The 19840-nt window shown below is 47.8% G+C and overlaps 1 protein-coding gene across 2 annotated transcripts; it reads left to right on the top strand.

Annotated features, from left to right (window-relative positions):
* Positions 1 to 745: 745 nt before the first annotated feature.
* RBP5 (retinol binding protein 5) lies at positions 746 to 4570 on the top strand. 2 transcript variants are annotated; one of them, XM_032391055.1, is made up of 4 exons: positions 746 to 967; positions 1254 to 1432; positions 3696 to 3797; positions 4230 to 4479. In XM_032391055.1, the coding sequence occupies exons 1-4, from the start codon at positions 895 to 897 to the stop codon at positions 4281 to 4283; spliced, it is 408 nt and encodes a 135-aa protein (XP_032246946.1). In that variant the 5' UTR covers positions 746 to 894; the 3' UTR covers positions 4284 to 4479. The 2 variants fall into 2 exon arrangements, with proteins under 2 accessions (XP_032246946.1, XP_032246948.1); XM_032391057.1 differs by lacking the exon at positions 3696 to 3797 and having other exon boundaries at positions 4230 to 4570.
* The last annotated feature ends 15270 nt before the right edge of the window (positions 4571 to 19840 follow it).

The raw sequence follows: 19840 nt of genomic DNA, 5'->3' as shown, positions 1-19840 counted from the left end.
CTCCAGAGGGAGAGGGAAACCCCTGGGTCCCAAGCCAAAATTTTCCAGAATAGCCAACCAAACTCCTCCCTCACTTTCTGCCCCAGACTTTGAACTCAACACCTCATCAAGCTGACAACCCCTTCCGTGCTTGGGAAGAGCAGTTTCTCTGCCTCCTTCCTGATGGCCCTATAGGACAAAGAGTTTGGAATGCCAGAGTCAGGGCCCCAGCTCAGCGGAGCTGTCTGAGGGAGCTGTGGGAGGCAGCACTAAAGCCTCTCCTTCACTGTGGCTCCTGGCCAGCAGACTGTCCCCCCTCTTTCTCCACCTCTTCTTCCTCATGCCTTTCAGGATCCTGACTCAGTCCTAGGATCTCAGGATATTGTTAGAACTCATCCCTGGATGAGCCTGGAAGTCCCCACTCCACACAGCAAAACCAGACCTCTCCCAGGGGAGACTGCCCCCCTCAGAGCTCTGGGACATTTCCCAAACCTGTTGAAAATGGGCTGGAAGCCAAAACTGACCTTCGAAAAGGCTCAAGTCTTGGATGACTGACAGCCCCAGATCCTGCTCCAGGTTCCTTCCTCAGGAAAAGCCGAGGTCAGGCATCAAGCTGCCAAGTTCCTACCCGTCCCTCAGGCCGCAGGCACCAGCCCCATACTCATTATGGGAGGAGGGAGGAAGTCTGGTAGGAACTCTTATTGCAACAGGGCCCAGCCCTATAAAAATGCTGGTAAGCATAGACCTTTACACAGTCTCTCTCTCTGTGTGTGTGTGTGTGTGTGTGTGTGTGTGTGTGTGTCTAGGCTGGCCAGGAGTCTCTCAGCCTCACCTGCCAGACAACACCCACTCCCTCCACACCCTGCCAGCTATATTCTCCTGAAATCTCCATCTGCATCTCGGCCAGCCCAGACAATGCCTCCCAACCTCACCGGCTACTACCGCTTTGTCTCACAGAAGAACATGGAGAACTACCTGCAAGCCCTAAGTAATGGCCTCACCCTCCCAGACCCCTTTCATTCCCCCTTTCCCCTTTCCCTCCCTGTCTCTATCCCACTGAGAAAAGGGACTGCTGGGGTTGGATGCTGTGGAAAGGTTCAGGTGGTGGCACCTGACTTGGGATCCATTTCTAGCCAGGGCATTGGTAGGAAGAGTCGGTCTACAGTCTCAGACCCAGCTAAGGGGCAGCCCACAGCCCCGTGGTGCTGCTGCAGGTGGGGGAGCCCCTGGCTGGCTTGTAGGAGCCCCGCTAAGAGACAGCCCCCCACCCCCAGACATCAGCATGCCTCTGCGGAAGATAGCACTGCTGCTCAAGCCAGACAAGGAGATTGATCATCAGGGCAACCACATGATAGTGAAGACCCTCAGCACGTTCCACAACTACATTCTGGAATTCGAGGTGGGAGTTGAGTTTGAGGAGGATCTAAGGATCGTGGATGGACGAAAATGCCAGGTACTTTTCCTCGGGCTTCGGGGAGGGCACGTGGGTGAGCAGGTAGGTGCCTCTTAACAATCTGGGGCAAAACGAAGTGACCTTTCCCAGCCAGAGCCAGAGAAAAGTGATCACTACAGCAGGCTGCAGAGTCCCCAAGATAACAGTCCCCCAACTTGCTCTCTCCTGCCCCCTCTTATTGCCAGCCAAAAGGACAAAAAGGGCAGGTCACCCTCAGTCCAAAGAAGAAATAATTTGCTCACCCTCTAGCCTGTGACCCTGTTGGTCACTGCAGAGTCTCTTTTCCCTTAGCCTCTATGAGTCCACTCTCCTCTATTTCTGCTTCTTAATGCCCTCTTTTTGGTCTCCTTTGCAGACCCTAGCTCTCCTATTAATCCCTTTAACTGGGGTTTCCCCCAGTATTTTGTTCTTGACTTCCTCTCTTTTGTCTGTTCAGGAAAACATGGGCTAAATCATCTATACCCATGCTTTCTGCTTCCATCTATAAACTGTCCTTGACATGGATTCTCCAGCCAGAGCTGCTTCCTGAGCTCCACAGTGGAGTTTTCATCTGCCAACACAACGTTTCCATCTGCATGCCTCAAGCTCGAAGCCAAATTCATTATCTTCCTACCCAAACTATTCCTGCTTTTATATTTACTGTCTTCATTAATGGCAATAACCAGCTAGACCAGAGACCTGGGAGTCAGAGCAGTATCTTCTGTCCCCTTACCCCTGCACCCCAACACACACACACACACACACACACACACACACCACATCTAGTTGGTCAAGAAGTCTTTATAACTTTTCTTCCTGTCCAGTATGGTTGCTACTAGCCATATTTGGCCTTTGAATGCTTGAAATGCAACTAATCCAAACTGAGGTGTGTTATAAGTGTAAAGTACAGGGGCGCCTGGGTGGCTCAGTCGTTAAGCGTCTGCCTTCGGCTCAGGTCATGATCCCAGGGTCCTGGGATCGAGCCCCGCGTCAGGCTCCCTGCTCAGCGGGTAGCCTTCTTCTCCCTCTCCCTCTGCTGCTGCTTGTGTTCCTTCTCTCACTGTGTCTCTCTCTGTCAAATAAATAAAATCTTTAAAAAAAAAAAAGTGTAAAATACATAGTGGGTTTTTAAGACAATACCAAAAAAATGTAAAACATCTCACTAATTTTTATTTTAATCACATGCTGAAATGATATTTTGGATATTCTAGGTTAAATAAAATATATCATTAAAATTAATTTCACTTGTTTCTTTTTCCCTTTCTAACACAGCTACTGGGAATCTTGCATTTTCTAATGTGGCTTGTGTTTATGGGCCATTATATTTCCACTGTTGATTCTTCCTAGCCTTTTTCTAGTGCCACCTTCATTCAAGCCCTCATTTCTCGCCTGGTGCCTGAATCTGGCCTCCCAGTCTTAATCCTTCTTTTACCCACTCTGCATACTGTAGCCACAAGGATTTACCTAAAATGTAAAAGTGATCATGAATGAAACCCTCTCAGTGACAATCCCTTACATTCCAGATGAGGTCTGTGGCATACAAGGGTCTTTCCCACAAACACTCTAGTTTAGAGCCCCTTACAACCATGTGACCTTCTTTCTTACGTCTATGCTGTTCCTTTCCTTGCTAGAAATTGCCCAGTGTCTCCAATCTAACTAACTCCTCACTTCCTTGAAGACTCAGCTCTTGCCTCCCCATTCCCATGCCCAACACTTGCCTGGCATCACAGGCACCTGTTTTCTGCTCTGTCTGACCAAGAGTCTGAGCTCCTTGGTTAGCAGGCCTATCCTATGGGAGGGTTTAATAAATGCTGGTTGGAATGCCCAGGCCCACCCCACTCTGATTCAGAGATGGGAGGGTGATCCTTCACTCTCAGGGACACTTCAGCTGTCCTTGAAACTGAGAAAGAGATTCCCTGATGGGACTTCCAACCAATCCTCTTCTTTCCCAAAAAACCCTCCAGTCCAGCTGGAAGTATCCAAAGGACAAAGTCTTTGTTCTTCATCACCCACCCACCCCCAATTTTGCCCCTGGTTATCCTGCTCCATCCCTGCTCTGCCCTAGCAGTCACTGTAGACGAACTATGGGCCCCCCTCAGTGGCCTTTGGGAGTTGGGGAGGGGAGTCCTGCTGACTCAGAGCAGTCATCTTATTCAGAATGAAGGGGCTGGAGCAAGACCGTATCAGCTGTGGTGTGAAGGGGGGGGCAGCCCAGCCAGAGTGAGTTGGATGCATTTGGGGTGTTCTGCCCCCAAATCTTCCCTTGTTCCTGCTTTCCCTACAGACCACTGTAACCTGGGAAGAGGAGCAGCTGGTATGTGTGCAGAAAGGGGAGGTCCCCAACCGAGGCTGGAGACACTGGCTGGAGGGAGAGAAGTTGTATCTGGTAAGCTGGGTGAGGACTGGGAGAGGGGCCTCCAGCTAGGACTCATCCCCTTGCCCAAATCAGATCAGTCCCCTACTCTACTCCCTGCCCCCCTCCAAGGAGGGCAACCAAGAAAAGAAAACAAAAGCCCTGGGAAGAGTAGAGAGAGGAAGAAATACAGGGGCCAGGTGGGCCTTGGTTACAAGTCAGATGAATGTCCATAAATCCTGACCAAAGATGGAGACTAGCCATTTCACATTCCGTGACCCAGCTCCCTTCCTTCCTCGGGGGTGAAAAGTTGAAGGTGTGGGACAATGATACAATTCCCCATACATCAGATGCTCTAGCTGTTGTATCGTGAAGGATTAAACAGAGCTCAGGGACCTAGAGAAAGGAACTCTGGCTGGTAAGAACCTTCTTTCTCTCTCCTCATTATTCCTACTCTGTCCCCAGGAACTGACTGCAAGGGATGCAGTGTGCGAGCAGGTCTTCAGGAAGGTCAAGTAGCCAGAGGAGAGCTGAGGGCCCCTCCAGACTGCACTGGTCCCCAGACTCCTCTTGCTCATAACCCTTCAAGCCCAGATTGTCCCAGGTCAGCAGTCCCTTTCTCAGGCCGCTTACTCTGCCTCCAGTTCTCTCCTCACCCCTCCCCATGTTAATCTATAACTTGCAGCCCCCGGGCCAAAGTCCTTTTTCCTCACACTCCATTGCTCAGTAGTGGCCTCAGATCCAATTCCTGGTCTGGCCTCCTGGATGAAAGAACTGGACAAAGGGGAAAGACCCCTTGAGAACAATGGATCTCAACTCTCTTTAGTTCATTTGGTCCCTTATTTTCCATCTAAGAAAGAACTAAGCTTTGAGTATTTGGGGACAAGTGAGAATTTTGTCCTGGTAGAACTTTTGGAAATTTGACTGGGGTTCAAGAATTTAAACAGGAACTACTGGTAGAGTCTTTTGTCTGTTTCCTGTCCTTATTCTCAAGAAAGCCGCATGTGCTCAGCAGAACCTGGCCCAAGGCAAGGCCTCACCCACACAGAGTTCAACAGACCACATGTACCAATGTCTGAGTGAATCCTGGCTATCTTATATTTCCATGCTACATTTTGGGGAAGTGGGATGGGACAGGGTGAGACCTTTGTCTAGTGTTGGAGGAGGTTATGAAGCTTCGGAATAGTGACCTAGCCTCCGTGTTTGCTTTGGGAAGGATAGGCAGCAAGAAGGCTAGAAAAGATTGAAAGGGGAAACAGATGGAAAATACAAGGCCAAGGGCTAGGAAGATGAGGGACATGGGGGTGTGAAGGCAACAGTAGGGAGAAGACTGACACGCCTGGCTGTAGGGATCCTCTGCTTGAAGGCCAGCAAGGCGGGGCAGAGGATAAGAGGGAGAAGTGAGAACAGCATGGCCCCTCCCTAAGGGTCCCAGAATACGCCGGAAAAGAGCCCAGAGGGCAGGGCCTGTTCAGGGTCAGAGCCAGCTCCAGCCTCTGGACACCTCCCCACCTCCAGGGGCGTTGGTCCTTTCAGAATAAAAGTCCTGTGGGGCAAGAGTCATGGAGAAGAGGGCTCAGTGTGGGATGGGGACAGAGCCTGTGTGGGAGGATCCTCTGCCCCGCCTTGCTGGCCTGATATAGCAAAGTCTAGCGAGGTACCCCTCCCCATGCCCCCTCTCCCTTCAGCCACTATCTCCCACATTCCCAGACCTGAATGTTAAAAAGAAAGCTCAGGCAAAAGCAGGAAATTCCTCAATTCTAAAGCACAAAGGCCATCCCAGCCAGGAGCTCCATCCTATAACATGGTTGGACCCCTTATTGGAAGCAGGGGACCCTCAGAAGCCACTGGAAATCATGGGATCCCAAGAGAGAGCAGAGGCCTCGCCATTTGACCCCTTTCCCCAACCCAAATGTTATCCCCCATGAGGCAAGAACTATATCTGGTCTAGGCTCACGTACCCAAAGGTCAGTATGAGGTCAGAAGTTCCTGATATAGCTAAGGATGGCCTGCTCCTTCCCTTCTGCCTCTCCCTGCCACGGGTTCTTCCTCTTCTGGAGCTTGCTGCTCCTACCCAGCCTGAGAACCACCTCCAGTACCTCCACTCAGCTCTCTGGGATGTCTCCCCTGACTTCCCTGGGCTATAACCCCCTCAATCACAGCAGCACCCAGGCCATCAGGGCCCCCAAGGACTGATCTGGAGTCATCTTAGTGCTATATCCATGATTATGGACAGGTGAGGATGGGGGAGACCTTGCAGGTATAGCAGGACCTGAAAGGGTATCCAGTGAGGAAACTTGATGGCCAAATCAGGGAGCTCTGTGAGGGACTCTGATGGGCTGACCTGGGTTTGTGTCAAGGGCAGAAAGAAAGAAGGGGTGCCTGGGTGGCTCAGTTGGTTAAGCAACTGCCTTCAGCTCAGGTCGTGATCCTGGAGTCCCAGGAGCGAGTCCCACATCAGGCTCCCCGCTCAGTGGGGAGTCTGCTTCTCCCTCTGACCCTCTCCCCTCTCATGCTCCCTCTCACTCTCTCTCTCTCAAATAAATAAATAAAATCTTTAAAAAAAAAAAAAAGAAAGAAGGAAGGAAGGAAGGACAGACAGAAAGAAGAAAGAAAGAAAGAAAGAAAGAAAGAAAGAAAGAAAGAAAGAAAGAAAGAAAGAAAGAAAGAAAGAAAGAAAGAAAAAGAGAAAGAGAGAGAGGGAAGGAAGGAAGGAAGGAAAGAGAGAGAGAGGAAGGAAGGAAGGAAGGAGCCAAAACTGCTGAGGCCAAGGGTGCAAGCAGTGGCCCTGTCTGACCAGGGGTCAGAATCAGCATCCATCAGGCCCTCCCCCTCCTCGTCTAGATCTCAGCCAACAGGATCCTTTAGTCTCCATTGACCTAAGCAGACAAGTTCCACACTGTATACCCACCCTCACCAGAAGCCATTTAGATTCCAAAGGCATTTGGATTTTAATTGGCCTCTGCCTGAGATGGAGCTGACCTTCCAGCAAGAAAAAGGAGACCACTGTTCTTTCAAGGACTTCCTGGCCCTCCACCTAGCTGGGGGTAAACCTCCTGCCTTCCTCCGCCTACCTAGTCCCCCATCTCACTTCCCTCTGCCCTCCATTTTGTTCTGGCCCCTAGAGAAAGGGGCAGCCCTGGGAGCCTCTTTTCTGTCCCCCATGGCCAGTGCCCAAGCAGAGGGTCATCAGCCTAGCCAGGCCAATGAGTTTGTGGATAAATCATTTGCCTCAGAAGTTCTAGATCAACCTAAAATCACACCCAAAATTGGGAAAAATATTACACAGAGGTCAGGGGAGTAGGCTCTGGTGTCGAACTGCCACATCTTACTAGCTGTGTGAGCATATCCAACCACTAAATAAACCACTTCAGTAAATAAGACACCTTTGCTGGTCATACAAAGCAATACCAAGAGCATTTCCTTCCTCCAAGGAATTTCGTGATGATTCCATGTAAAATCACTCAGCATAATGCCTGGAATAGAGTAAGAACTGATGAATCTTAGCTTTTATTAGTTTTGTTATCTCTTACCTCTTCACTTGCTGATTGAAATTCTCTTAACTGGAGACAAAGCCTTATACTCTACAGTTAAGGATAAGGCATCACTGCCAATGCCTCTGAGGTCACAGGGTGGCTTATATTTATACCAAAGTGTTAAGTGAGACCAGAGATTTAGAGATAGTATCGCCTTTCCCTTGGCTATTCAGGCAGATAAAACATCTGCCCCAGGGCTCCAGAACCAGAACCTCTCCCTCAATCCTGTGGCCCCCTCATCCCCATGAGGACAAGTGGGCCATCCCAGACTGTGCTGGAATCTGGACGGCTACTTCTCCTCCTGCCCACTAGGCTTCCAGAAGCCTCCGGTCACCAGCTGCAGGTGCAGCCACTTTCCCTCGACCCCCCTGGTCCTCACTCTTCTTGCATATGGATGCCAAAATCAGCCAGCACCTTGACCCCTGCCCTGGGGTCATGCTTCCCCCTTGCCTGAGAGGCCTCCACCCACCTGCCCCGGATCCCCTGCAGAACATCCCGTCCTCCTCATGCACTAGTGAAGCACTGGTGGACCCCTCCATTCAAGCCTCAGTAGGGCTTCCCCAGCCCTACTGATGGTACAGATGAGCCAGGAGGAGGAGGGTCTACTTAAGCATCAACGGCAGTCTTCCTTCCATGCGAATGTGCGCATCCCTCCTGAGCCTGTCTCACAATATGTCTCTTCCACGGACAGTGTGTGGGGAGAGGTGTGTGTATTGTCCGTGTGGCCTTTTCATCCACTGTTCTATAAGACTGCTGAGAGCCAGCACCTACTCTTCTCTTTCTTCGTGCACATAACAATAGCAGTGGGTATTCATTGACCTAAGCAGACAAGCAAGGCAGAGCTAAAAGCATTGCTCAAGGAGTCATTTATTGCTGCCTCGCTGTGTGATCTCGGGCAAATTATTTCATTTCTCTGTGCCACAGAACTCGTTCTGTTCAGGCTCAATGTTCTATGACTGATCTACTATCTTGCCTTCCACACCCACACCCTCCCCTTGGATTCCTCTCTCTTTCCCCACTGTTTCTAGAAAAGCTATGCTCCCTGTCCTTGACCCAGCAGTCAGGAAATTGTCATCCTTCATATAACTGAAGCGTATCCTGCAATGCCCCCTATGGAGAAAGAACCCCAACATGGGAAGGAAGAGCTAGATCACAAAGCATTCTCTCTCTCTTCAAGGTGGCTCCCCTAACCTCTGCTGCCACTCACCAACCTGTTCTGCTTCCCCACCACTCATTTCTTACCGAGTAGCACAGATGGGACAAAGGTGAACCATTTAAAATAAGGGTTTATTAAAGTCTTGGAAAAAACAAAAGCACAATAGAACAGAGAGTAATATATAAGTCAATTATCTGAGGTATGAATGCAGCCTCACCCATAAACTCATTGTGGATGGAAGGGATGGTGCAGGATATAACAGAACTGCCTTGCTATTAACAAGCAAAGCACACACACAGTATGTTTAAAGAGTTCTTTACTAAAGGACTTTATTTCAGGCTTGAAAGTCCACACAAAGCCCATGGGGCATGGGAGATTTGGAACTGGAATCTCCAGACTCTGAACTTGTCCCTTTAGACAATCTGCTGGTATGGGACCGTTGTCCTAGATTCTTAAGACTCATGCTATTGTTACCCTCCTTTAGGTTGGAAAAAGCAAGGCTCCTCCTTGCTTCTCTTCCTTTCTCCTTCTCAACAGCTTCTTGGTCTTTTTTAACTCCTTGCCTTCCTCCCAAAGCCTCACCTCTTTTGTGTTTGGTCTCCTGTAGGTCATACTTTGATCTGTATGGTCCTGCTACTTGATGGGGATGAGTGAGGGAGCCCTTCAGATCTTAAGGTGAAGGAGAGGGTCAGAGCCCCCAAAGGCACTCTGGTTTCAGGTTAATGTATCTGAAATACAACCATACCTAGCAAAAATAACATCCTACTAACTGGTCTTCTGCATTTATTGTACTAAAATAATATGTCTATTTCTGTGATACCCAACCAATCTCCAAGATGGCCCCCAATGATCCCTGCTTTCTGGCATTCCCATTCTTGTGGATTCTCCTCCTAAACTCTATCAGGGAAGTGGGAGTGATCTGCCCACAGTCATGTGAGGGAGCCATCTTGGAGACAGACCCTCCAGCCCCAGCCAAGCCTTCAGATGAGTGCAGCCCTGGCCAACACCTTGATTGAAGCCTTGTGAGAGACTTAGCCAACATCACTCATCTAAGCTGCTTCTGGATTTCTGACCTTCAGAAACTATGTAAAATAATACATGTTTGCTGTTTTAAACTGCAAATGTATAAGTGATTTATTAAATGTATGAGTGATTTATTACACAGCAACAGGTAACTAATACATATTCTCAGCTTTGAATTCCATCACAAATGACCCTCCTCCTACCACCACAGCCTCAATATTTGCCAGGCTGGCAAAAGGACATGGGCAAGTGACTTAGGGCAGTAAAAACCTGTCCAGTCACAAAAAGGTATGGCTCTACACTCAGTGTCTTAGGCCCTTCTATTCTAGCCCTAGGCCCAGACACCATCTGAGTACCCAGCACCAGGAACACACGTCTCAGTGTCTGCCACCCTAGAAGTCTAAAGAAAGTGAAGTTCAGAGCTAAGCAGGTGCCCCCTTTCTTTCCTCTCTTAGGTCCACATGTCGGAATACTTTCTGAGAATCCACCTTTTCCCTAGGTAATTGTTAAAAAGAATGTCCAGCATCTTCAAATAATACCCCCACTTTCACATATGTGTAAGCTTACCTTGTGGCTTTAATAGGACAAATGCAGCAGAATACAACTCAGTAAGCCTCATGTCATTAGAGAGATTGCCTATCCAGGGGCAGGGAGAATATCTTAGATAGCATCAGTTCTTTGCTGGTGGGAAGCTAATTGGCAAATTCTGCAATGACAGAGCATCAGGGTCCTGAAGACCAGCAGCAATGAGCAGAAGGTGGTATCCAGACATACAAGGCAGGGCAGAGCCACACCTGGGTGGCCAGATATCCCTCGCAGAGTAAGGAATATTTGGGGTTCTTCCCAGCCCTCCAAGGCCAGCATGGTGATACCAGAGCCAAAGATTTCTTTGTTGAAAAGAGGGAAGGTGAAATGGAGAAACACAGTTGGGAAAAGGCTATGTGCAGAGGCCACCAGGTGTAGCCAAATCTGATGGCTGGAAAGAGGGGGACACCAGGGAAGGGGTTTTAATGGCTCTCTGTTCTGCTATGCTCTCTCCAACAATCTTGGCTATGGGCAGCCCCTGAGCCTGGCATACAATAACCTCTGCTGTCACCCAAGCAAAGCAGAAACTCATCAGGTCCAGATCTACTACCAGTGCCCAAAGCCTTATTACTTAATGAAGACCAGAGAAGGTAGTAGCCAGGGCCCCCAGGTGAGGGCCAGCTGAGCCCTCTCAAGGACACCTTGCATTCATATGCCCGCTTTCTCTACCCAACAGTGAGGAGCAGGGTCACATAATAATGGTCAGAACTCTCACTACAGAAAAGAAAATGGGGCAGGGCTATGCTCAGGGTAAACTTCACTTCCTCACCCTCTGGATCAGGAAAACAGGAATGAGGCTTAGGCATCCTCTCTTGGAGCATCTGCCCCCAGTGCCAACCTCAGCTCCTGGACCCGCCAATCTACCACATGCTCTCTTCCTCCTGGGCACCTTCCTTGAAAACTCCTTACCTGGTCCATCCTCTTCCTCTCTACCTCATCCTATGAGCTCATCCTACAGATACATATGCCAGGCGTCATGCTCACTCCTGGGGATATTGAAACCGATAGAACAGTCCCTCCCTCAAGGAGCTCATAGTCTTGTAAGAAAGATAGCCAAGTGAACAACTGGTTATCATACATCAAGATAAGTGCTAATGTGTGATAAGCACAGGGAAGTAATCTAACCCTGACTCCAGGAGGGCTTCCCAGAGGAGTGGACCCACGAGGAGGAAGTAATAATAATGGATGGCATCCATGGCATGATTACTACATGCCAGACATTTACTTTTCAACTCATTTACTCCTCTCAAGAATCCTATAACATAATGTTATCCTTACTTCACAGGTAAGGAAACTGTATTGTCAGGATTCTCCAGAGATTTATTATAAGGTATTGGCTCAAGCAATTATGGAGGCTGAGGAGTCTCATGATCTGCTGGCTGCAAGCTAGAAACCCAGGAATGTCGAAGGTATAATTGTAGTCCAAGTCTGAAAGTCTGAGGACTAGGGGAGCTGATGGTGTAAATCCCAGTCCAAAGGCAGAAGACCAATGTCCCAGCTAATCCTCCCTTCCTCTGCTTTTTGTTCTATTCAGGCAGGCCCTCAGTGGATTGGATGATGCTCAGCCATAGTGGGAGGCCCATCTGCTTTACTCAGTCTACCAAATGAAATGCTAATCTCTTCTGGAAACACACTCATGTACATACCAAGAAATAATGTTTAATTAGCTATCTGGGCATCCCTTGACCTGGTCAATTGACACACAAAATTAACCATCACAAAAATTAAGGAACACAGAGTTCTTTAGTAATTTGCCAAAAGTCACATATCAAAGGCAGAGCCAGGATTTGAACCCAAATAGATTGGTTCTAGAGGAGTCTGACCACCTAACCCAAGTTTCTCAACCTCAGCACTATTGAAATTTGGGGCCAGATAATTTTTTATTGTGGAGGTGCTGTCTTGTGCATTGTAGAATGCTTAGCAGCATCCTTGGCCTCTATCCACTAGATGCCAGCAGCACCCCCACAGCTGTGAAAGCCAAAAATTTCTAGATATTTTCAAGTATCCCCTGGGGAGCAAATTGCTCCTGGTTGAAAACCATTGACCCAACTATTTTGCTACTACTCTGCCTTTCTAAGCAAGATCCTGATTGAGTGTTTACCAAATACCAGGCACTCTCCAAAGAGGTTTGGTTATTAGTTCATGTAATCCTCACAACACCCCAATGGGTACCATCGTCTTCATCTTTCTTCTACATGTGAGGACTTTTAGAGGCACAGAGAAACGTCATAAGCTGGCCATGGTCACAAAGCTTCTAAGAGGCAGTGCATGGATTTGAGCTTGGTGAATCTGACTTAGGAGCCTACTCCTTTAGCCACTGTGTTATGCTACCTCTTGGTCTCTGATACCCGAAAAACACAGAATTGGCCAAGGAGTCATCTGTGCAAATGCAAGGCAATGTTTAGCAAAAGTAAGATCACAGTGAGGCTGGAACACATATGACAGGAGGGAACCGCATGGCATAAGGCAAGCAGAGCCCAATTATGAATGAAGAATGTGCCACGACGGTCAAGTAGCTTGGGCTTCACCTTGTGGATCAGAGGGTGCATTCACTGAAAGGTTTTAAGCTGGGGAGGAGCATGATCACTTGGTGCTGTAGACAGACAGCTGACAGAGTGGGGAAGGTGGAGCGGAGGGCCAACACTAGTGGCTGACACTCCTTCAGGACTGATTTAGCCTCTGCCCGAATATCCTTAACCTATGGGCACCGAGGCCCTAACTTGCATACCTGAGACGACTTGGGGAGAGTGGAGCTTGACGGACAGACTCAACTCTTGTTAGAGTCACTCCCATCCCCTAAATATCTGTCCACAGCTCTATTTGTTGTTGTTGTTTTTTTAAGATTTTATTTATTTATTTGTCAGAGAGAGAGAGAGAGCACAAGCGGGGGGGGGGGGGGTGGCAGGCAGAGGGAGAAACAGACTCCCCGCCGAGCAGGGAGGCCGACACGGAACTCGATCCCAGCAGCCCGGGATCATGACCTGAGCTGAAAGCAGATGCTTAACCGACTGAGCCACCCAGGCATCCCTCTCCACAGCTCTAGTGTCCATTAAGAACGGAAGCCTAGGATCTCAGCCCAGCTGACTCAGGCCTCCTCAGCCCCCTCTGCTCTCCACCCCCTTCCTGTACTTTGCTCCTTACCTGATACAGGGCATGAAAGACCCAACATGTCCTGGCCCGGGGCAAGGTGTCTAAAAACAGGAAACTGCCCCCCCCCCAGCCCAGGGTCTCCCATGGCTGTTTGGATTCCAAGAAATAGTAAACTCCTCTCCAAATGCTGGGGTCTAATGAAGGCTGCAGGAAAACCTCGCTGGTCTGGAAAAGCCCCCAATGTTCCTCTTAGGCCCTTCCCGATGCAGGACAGCAGGTGGCAGCACCAATGGGAATTTCAAAATTTAAACCGAAAACTAAAAATTCAAACTGAAAATGTTCTCCTGCATTCCTGCACTCACATCATGTACTCCCTTTGCTTTCTCTCGATCCTTTCACAACTTCGGAGACTATCCGCCTCTCTGCTTCTGCCCTTTGCCTCTCCTTGGTTAGTGAGAAACAAGATGCCGTGGACCCAGAAGCAGGTGCAGAAGGTGTGAGACACAGTAGGGAGTTGAGACAGTAGGCTATCAATTTGTCTTTAGGTAGAAGCCCCCCAAGGTTGAAAGCATCTGTGCCTGGCCTGAGTGTTTATTGAAGGACAGAAAGCCCTTCTTCATTAATCATGCAGATTAAACATGCCCCCAGAGCCAGGGTCTAGCATCATCTTCAGGGTATAGCATCATCTTCAGGATCCATGGCCTCACCCTTCTAATCTTGTCTGGCTTAGAAAGATTCACCTGGCCACAATTATCACTCTAAATACATTTATTTTATAATTATTAAAGTGATTTAATAACATTAAAGAAATTTCACTAAACAGAGAAACATTTTTTTAATTCATCCACATCCCTCTACTCTAAGATGGTCACAGTCATTTCAGACTGTTCTCATGGATGTTTTCTATTTCTGTGAACATGGTATACTTACAATTTCGTAGCTTGCTTCCTTTCCCTCCTTCATCCAGTCCTCTTACCTGTCGGGGGCCTACGCATAGCACGGATGTGGCTTTTGCTCTTTAGGGGCTCACATTTGCCCAAGGGAAAGGGGAACAAAGTAGTTGATTGAAGGGCTAGAAATAACCAATTGTCCCAGTTTATGTGGGGCTGAACCAGTTTTAGTTTTGAAAGTCCTGTATCCCAGGAAACGGCTCTGTCCCAGACCAACCAGGACGATTTCTAATAGGTCACCCTGTTAGAAATGAGTCCTGCGAATTAAGCCAGTTCAGAATTCCATTTTAATTTAATTGATAGATTGGTCTTTTAGCTATACCTCTTTGCCTTTCTTTAAAAAAAAAAAATTATTGTATTGTGCTATATCGTATTGTATTCAACGTATTGTATTTCTTGTGTAGTATTTCTAGCGGTTGTTTTAAGGCAGTTCTTCTCACACTTTATCCCCTTACAAATTGAGAACCTCAAAGAACTTTTGTTTGTGTAGGTTATATCTATTCATAGTCACTGTATTAGAAATTAAAACGGCGAACATTTTAAAACACAAGGATGCACAAATACACGCCAGGGGATGATGTCGCCACACCTCATGTGGCCTCTGCTAACTCCGTGGTTCTCTCATGAGAGAAAGAGAAAAAAGCAAGTATCCTAGTATTATTGTGAAAGTGATTTAGCCCTCACAACCCCCCCCCGAAACGATCTCAGGGACCCCCAGGGCTTGCCAGACCACAGGCTGAGAGCCACGGCCCTGGAGAGAATTGCTGCTCCACATCCTCAGCTTTTTCATCTCCTTAGAGTTAATATTGCATGAAGAACCCCAGAACTGAAGGAGTCCACCCCTATCCACTATGCTAGAGTTTTCCTGTATGTTACATCTACATATGTTATAAACTCCATGATACAATGTTACAATGTTTGCTTTAAACAGGTATGCCTTTTTTATTTAAGAAGAAAAACCAGATTTTTCTATTTAGCTACAAATTTACCATGTCTCTTCACTGCACCCTGCAACTCTATCTTCCACCTGGATTCCTTCCCTCCCAGCCCCTACACGCTCTTTAGCATTTGTCATCCTGCGGGTCTGCTGAAGGCAAATTCTCCGAGTTTTCTTTTATCTGAGAATGGTTTTATTTCATCTTCATTCTGGAAGAATATTTTCACTGGAAAAGCAATTCTGAGTTGACTATTTTGTTTCTTCCAGAATTTTAAAGATGTTCCACTGTCTTCCAGTCTGCAGTGTTTTTGATGAGAAAATAGTGACATTGAAAGTGTTCTTCTCCGTATGCAGTGTGTCCTTTTCGTCTGGGTGCTTTCAAGATTTTCTCTTTACCTTTGGCTTGTAGGAGTTTGACTATGCTCTTCCTAGATGTGCTTTTATTGTTGTTGTGGTTTTACTTTCCATTCCACTTTGAGTTTACCAAGCTTCCTGAATCTAAAAATGTTTGTTTTTTACCAAAGTTGGGAAATTTCCAGCATACTTCCTTGAATATTTTTTTCTGCCTCATTCTCTCTCCTCTCCTTCTGGGACTCAAGAACACATATATTAGAGGGTTTGGGTTTGTTTTGTTTGTTTTGTCCCACAGATCTCTGAGTTTCTGCTCATTTTTAAAATTTTTTCTTCTGATCCTCAGATTGGATAATTCCTATTTATCTATCTGCAAGTTCATTGACTCTTTCTTCTGCTATCTCCATGTTTCTACTAAGCTCCTCCAGTGATTTTTTTTTTAATTTCATGTAGTGTTACATCTTTGAATTTTGAAATTTACATTTGGTTCCTTTTAAAAGTTTATATTTTTCTGCTTATGTTTCCTATCTTTTCTCTTTAACATGAGCATATTCTTCTTTGCATCTTTGCGTGCCAAAATCCTTGTGTACAGATCCCAACATCCGGCTCATCTCAGGGAACATCTCTGTTGTCTTTTCTCTTGAGTGTGGTTTGTATTTCCTGTTTCTTCATATTTGGAGTAATTTTGGACTGTATCCTGGACACAATGAGGTTACATTATAAAGACTATGGATTCTGTGTTGTTCCTCCAAAGAGTATTGGTGTGTTTGTTGTTTTTGTTTTTGTTTTCCAAGTAGGCAGTTAGCTTGGCTTAACTCAAACTGCAGACTATCTTGAGAGAGCCGTAGTTCAAAAAAATTTTTTAAGATTTTATTTATTTGTTATTTGAAAGAGAGAGAGAGAGCACAAGCAGGGGGAGGAGCAGAGGGAGAGGGAAAAGCAGACCCCCGGCTGAGCAGGGAGCTGGTGGATGATGCGGGGCTCAATCCCAGGACCTTGGGATCATGACCTGAGCCAAAGGCAGATGTTTAACTGACTGAGCCACCCAGGCGCCCCAGTAGTTCAGATGTAAGTTGAATTCTTTCAGTCTTAGCTAGGCTGCCTGGAGTCTGACCCATGCATTCATGACTCAGGGGAACAAGGGTAGAAATCCCTGAGACACTCAAATAGCTGACAACCTGATTATGAGCCAGACATCACACAATGTGATGTGCGTGGAGGTGATTCAGAGGCTTGGTGCTATAGCCCCACAGCCGACCCCAGCACCTGTGCCCCCAGAGAGGTCTAGGGAAACAAAAGTGTCTCGTGATGATAATATTAAGAAGAGAGTTCTAGCTCTCCCTCTGATGTTCCTCTCCCCAAGGCTCCAGAGCCCAAGCCTGGCATTCTTCCTACATCCCCACTCCCGGATGTGGGCAAGGGTACCATCCCGTGCGGTGCCAGCCCTGAAGAGCCCCTGTGTCTGCATTGATGCCATAATTGCTTGGGTAACCACTTCTGCTTTTCCTACCAGGCTACAAACTACAGAGCAACAACCGACTGTATGTCTCTGCCAGCCAAAGAGGAAGCCCCAGTGCAGGGGAGGTGGTCCTGAATGCAGGATGGAGGCACAGCTACCCAGCCCCAGCCCCAGCCCCACATGGGCCCGCAGCAACCAGCTGCACAGAGAGCCACCAGGCTCCTTCTCCACCCCCAAGTACGTGGAGGCTTTGTCCCCTGACCCCAACACTCACTGCAGCCACACCACCTATGTGGGACGAGGGCAGGCCTTCATATTCAAAGTGTTAGATTCTTCCAAACAGGGACCACGTCCAGGATCCGGACTGCTCAAGACACCAGCAGCAGTATGGCCACTACCTCTTCCCCCTCCCCTGTGCCCCCCCCCCCCCCCCCGCCCTTAGCTCCCTGCCTCTTTCCCACCCAGCCTCCACCCAGCTCTTGAATGCTTGGCCACTAGGGGACATTATCCAGGTTCACCCAGAACTTGCCCAGTTTTAAAACTGAAAGGTCTACAACCCAGGCAAGCCCTCAGTCCCAGGCAAGTTGAACAGTTGGTTACCTGATGTGCCCTGGAATTCTCTTTTAAGGCCTTTCTCCTCCTGTCCTCCAGAACATCTCTAAGAAAGTCTTCTCAGAAGTGCTAACCTCCAGTATGTGCCCTCTTAGAATGGAGCACAAGCTTAGGAACAGAGTACAATCCTGCCCATCACAGACTATCATGGAGTAGGGAATGATGCTCTGAAGGGAATCTAGGGATGAACCCCCAGCTCTGATTGGAGCCTTATCTGGTTTCTTCCCACCAGATGGCTCATGGACTTGGACCATTGTTCACTCCTGTGGCTGTGTCTCTGACTTCCTAGATGCTCCATGTGACCCTAAGGGTTATTATATAAGAGGGCAGGTTTCAGTGCTCCTAGGAGAGGGGAGAAATCCTGGCCAGTGGGGCCTGCTCCTCAAAAGATGGATAAGGGAGATTATTCCCAGGTGTGGTAGGTGTTGGTGTATGAAGAGAGGTAGACTTGATACCAGGACTGTACCTGGTAAATTGTGTTTGTCTTGACCATCACTCTCCTGCCATCCCCTCATAGCCATGAACCATAGCTCTCCTGAACCTTTTTAGCCTGGAAAAACCAAAGTTCCAGAACATACCCTGTTTGGGTCTTGTAATTTGCCACATTTGTGAGGAGCCACATTACAAGATTCAAAATGGAAGAAACAATGGATTCTTATATGAAAGGTGTGTGTGTGTGTGTGTGTGTGCGTGTGTGTGTAGAATGTAGGACCAAATGGCATGTAAGAATTTCCATACATTCCACGTACCTAGAACACCTGGTACATAGTAACATTCAAGAAATGTTGGTTGAATAAATGAATGTGTCTACACGTGCATGTCTTGGCGTCTGAATGGTAAGTTCTTCTTAGGCCTGGGAGAAAAAGGAGTTGGGACAGATAGTTTCCCACCCATATGAGGAATTCCCTCTATAACAATCCAACTTCTAAATAAATGCTTTCATTGAGTGATCTGTGGGGGAAAGGTCTCAGCTTCAAACCCCCACTCTCTGGTGATGAATCATTTTTGACAGGGCAGTCTACACTGCTGCTGAGAGGCAGAGTGAGGTACAATACTACTCCACTACAGTGGTTTTCCTCACTCCAAACACACTGAAAATCTCTAGCACAATCTTTTTTTCCTGTTTTGAGGACTCATCCCTGCCCTCCCTTTCAGCCACTCTGGCAGGGTAGAAGCAGGAAGGTTCTTTGGGGGATATCCCCAGCCTCTTTCTCATGATGAGTTCTTAGGGGTTAGTACACAGACCTCAGAACTTTGGGACAAGCCATCCCCTCCCACCTTTCAGACCTGAGTACATTAAGATGACATTTTTTTAAGTATTAGAGAAGGGAGGTTCTGATTTTGGTGGAGACGGAAGGAGCAGAGATATGTTGGTGAGCACGTGTCCCACGTGGGATTTCAGAGGAGTATCATGTTGCTCATGAAAGCATGCCAACTGATGTAATGAGCACAGAGCTGCCAGAAAGGGCTCCAGGCAATCAGGGCTCAGACTGGGGTAGCGACCACAGTGACAAGTGACAGTGAGTGGGGCTGGGGAGAGGGAGGTCTCATGCAGCAGAGTCGCCATACTGAAGTAGTTGCAAAGCACCTTGCCCTCGGATGACCAGATAGCTTATTGTCCAAACCAGGGGAAGGAGGGCACTAGTAATAATTACACCAGGACAACCAGTGTAAACTGGGACTGTTCCAACCAAACTGAGATATATGCTCTCCCAATAGAGGACCCTAAAGAGTGTTCTGGAAGATTGGATAGTTAGTCTACCAAAGCTACAAAGAGAGGGAGGGCTAATACCCTCGTGGGTAAAGCACTAGCAATCTTCTTAGGACTATCAGACCTCCTCAGGGAGATGATGACCATGATGGAGAGATAGTAGGACTCCTGCCTCTATGAATTTCTTTCTTTGAATAAAGTGAATCAGGGTGGGTGAAAATAAATGCGGAAGTGGCCAGTATTGTTAGGGCTGATGAGTGGTTAGACGGGTATATGATGGAGTGGCTATAGTGAAGCATAATCAAAAGAATATGACAGGGTGTCTGGGTGGCTTAGATGTTAAGCATCTGCCTTGGGCTCAGGTCATGATCCCAGGGTCCTGGGATCGAGCCCCGCATCGGACTCCTTGCTCCGCGGGAAGCCTGCTTCTCCCTCTCCCACTCCCCCTGCTTGTGTTCACTCTCTCACTGTGTCTCTGTCAAATAAATAGATAAAATCTTAAAAAAAAAAAAAAAAAAGAATATGACAAAGAACATCAGAGACAAAGAACACAATACCCGGCCCCTAAACCTTATGATTCAGTGGCAGGTTCAGTGCCCCTTCCTCCCAGGACAGATCCCTGGTGGGAGCTCATGCCAGGGTCCCTCTTGTTCCTGAGCAGGTCCT

The sequence above is a fragment of the Phoca vitulina genome, unplaced genomic scaffold (assembly GCF_004348235.1).
Source record: "Phoca vitulina isolate PV1807 unplaced genomic scaffold, GSC_HSeal_1.0 scaffold59, whole genome shotgun sequence".
In the NCBI taxonomy this organism is placed as follows: domain Eukaryota; kingdom Metazoa; phylum Chordata; class Mammalia; order Carnivora; family Phocidae; genus Phoca; species Phoca vitulina.
This window is presented reverse-complemented; position numbering and strand designations above follow the sequence as displayed.

Coding starts and splice junctions, on each gene's coding strand:
- RBP5 (XM_032391055.1), top strand. CDS start 895: ATGCCTCCCAACCTCACCGGCTACTACCGCTTTGTCTCACAGAAGAAC. Junction 968..1,253: donor GAACTACCTGCAAGCCCTAA/GTAATGGCCTCA, acceptor CCCCACCCCCAG/ACATCAGCATGCCTCTGCGG. Junction 3,798..4,229: donor AGGGAGAGAAGTTGTATCTG/GTAAGCTGGGTG, acceptor CTCTGTCCCCAG/GAACTGACTGCAAGGGATGC.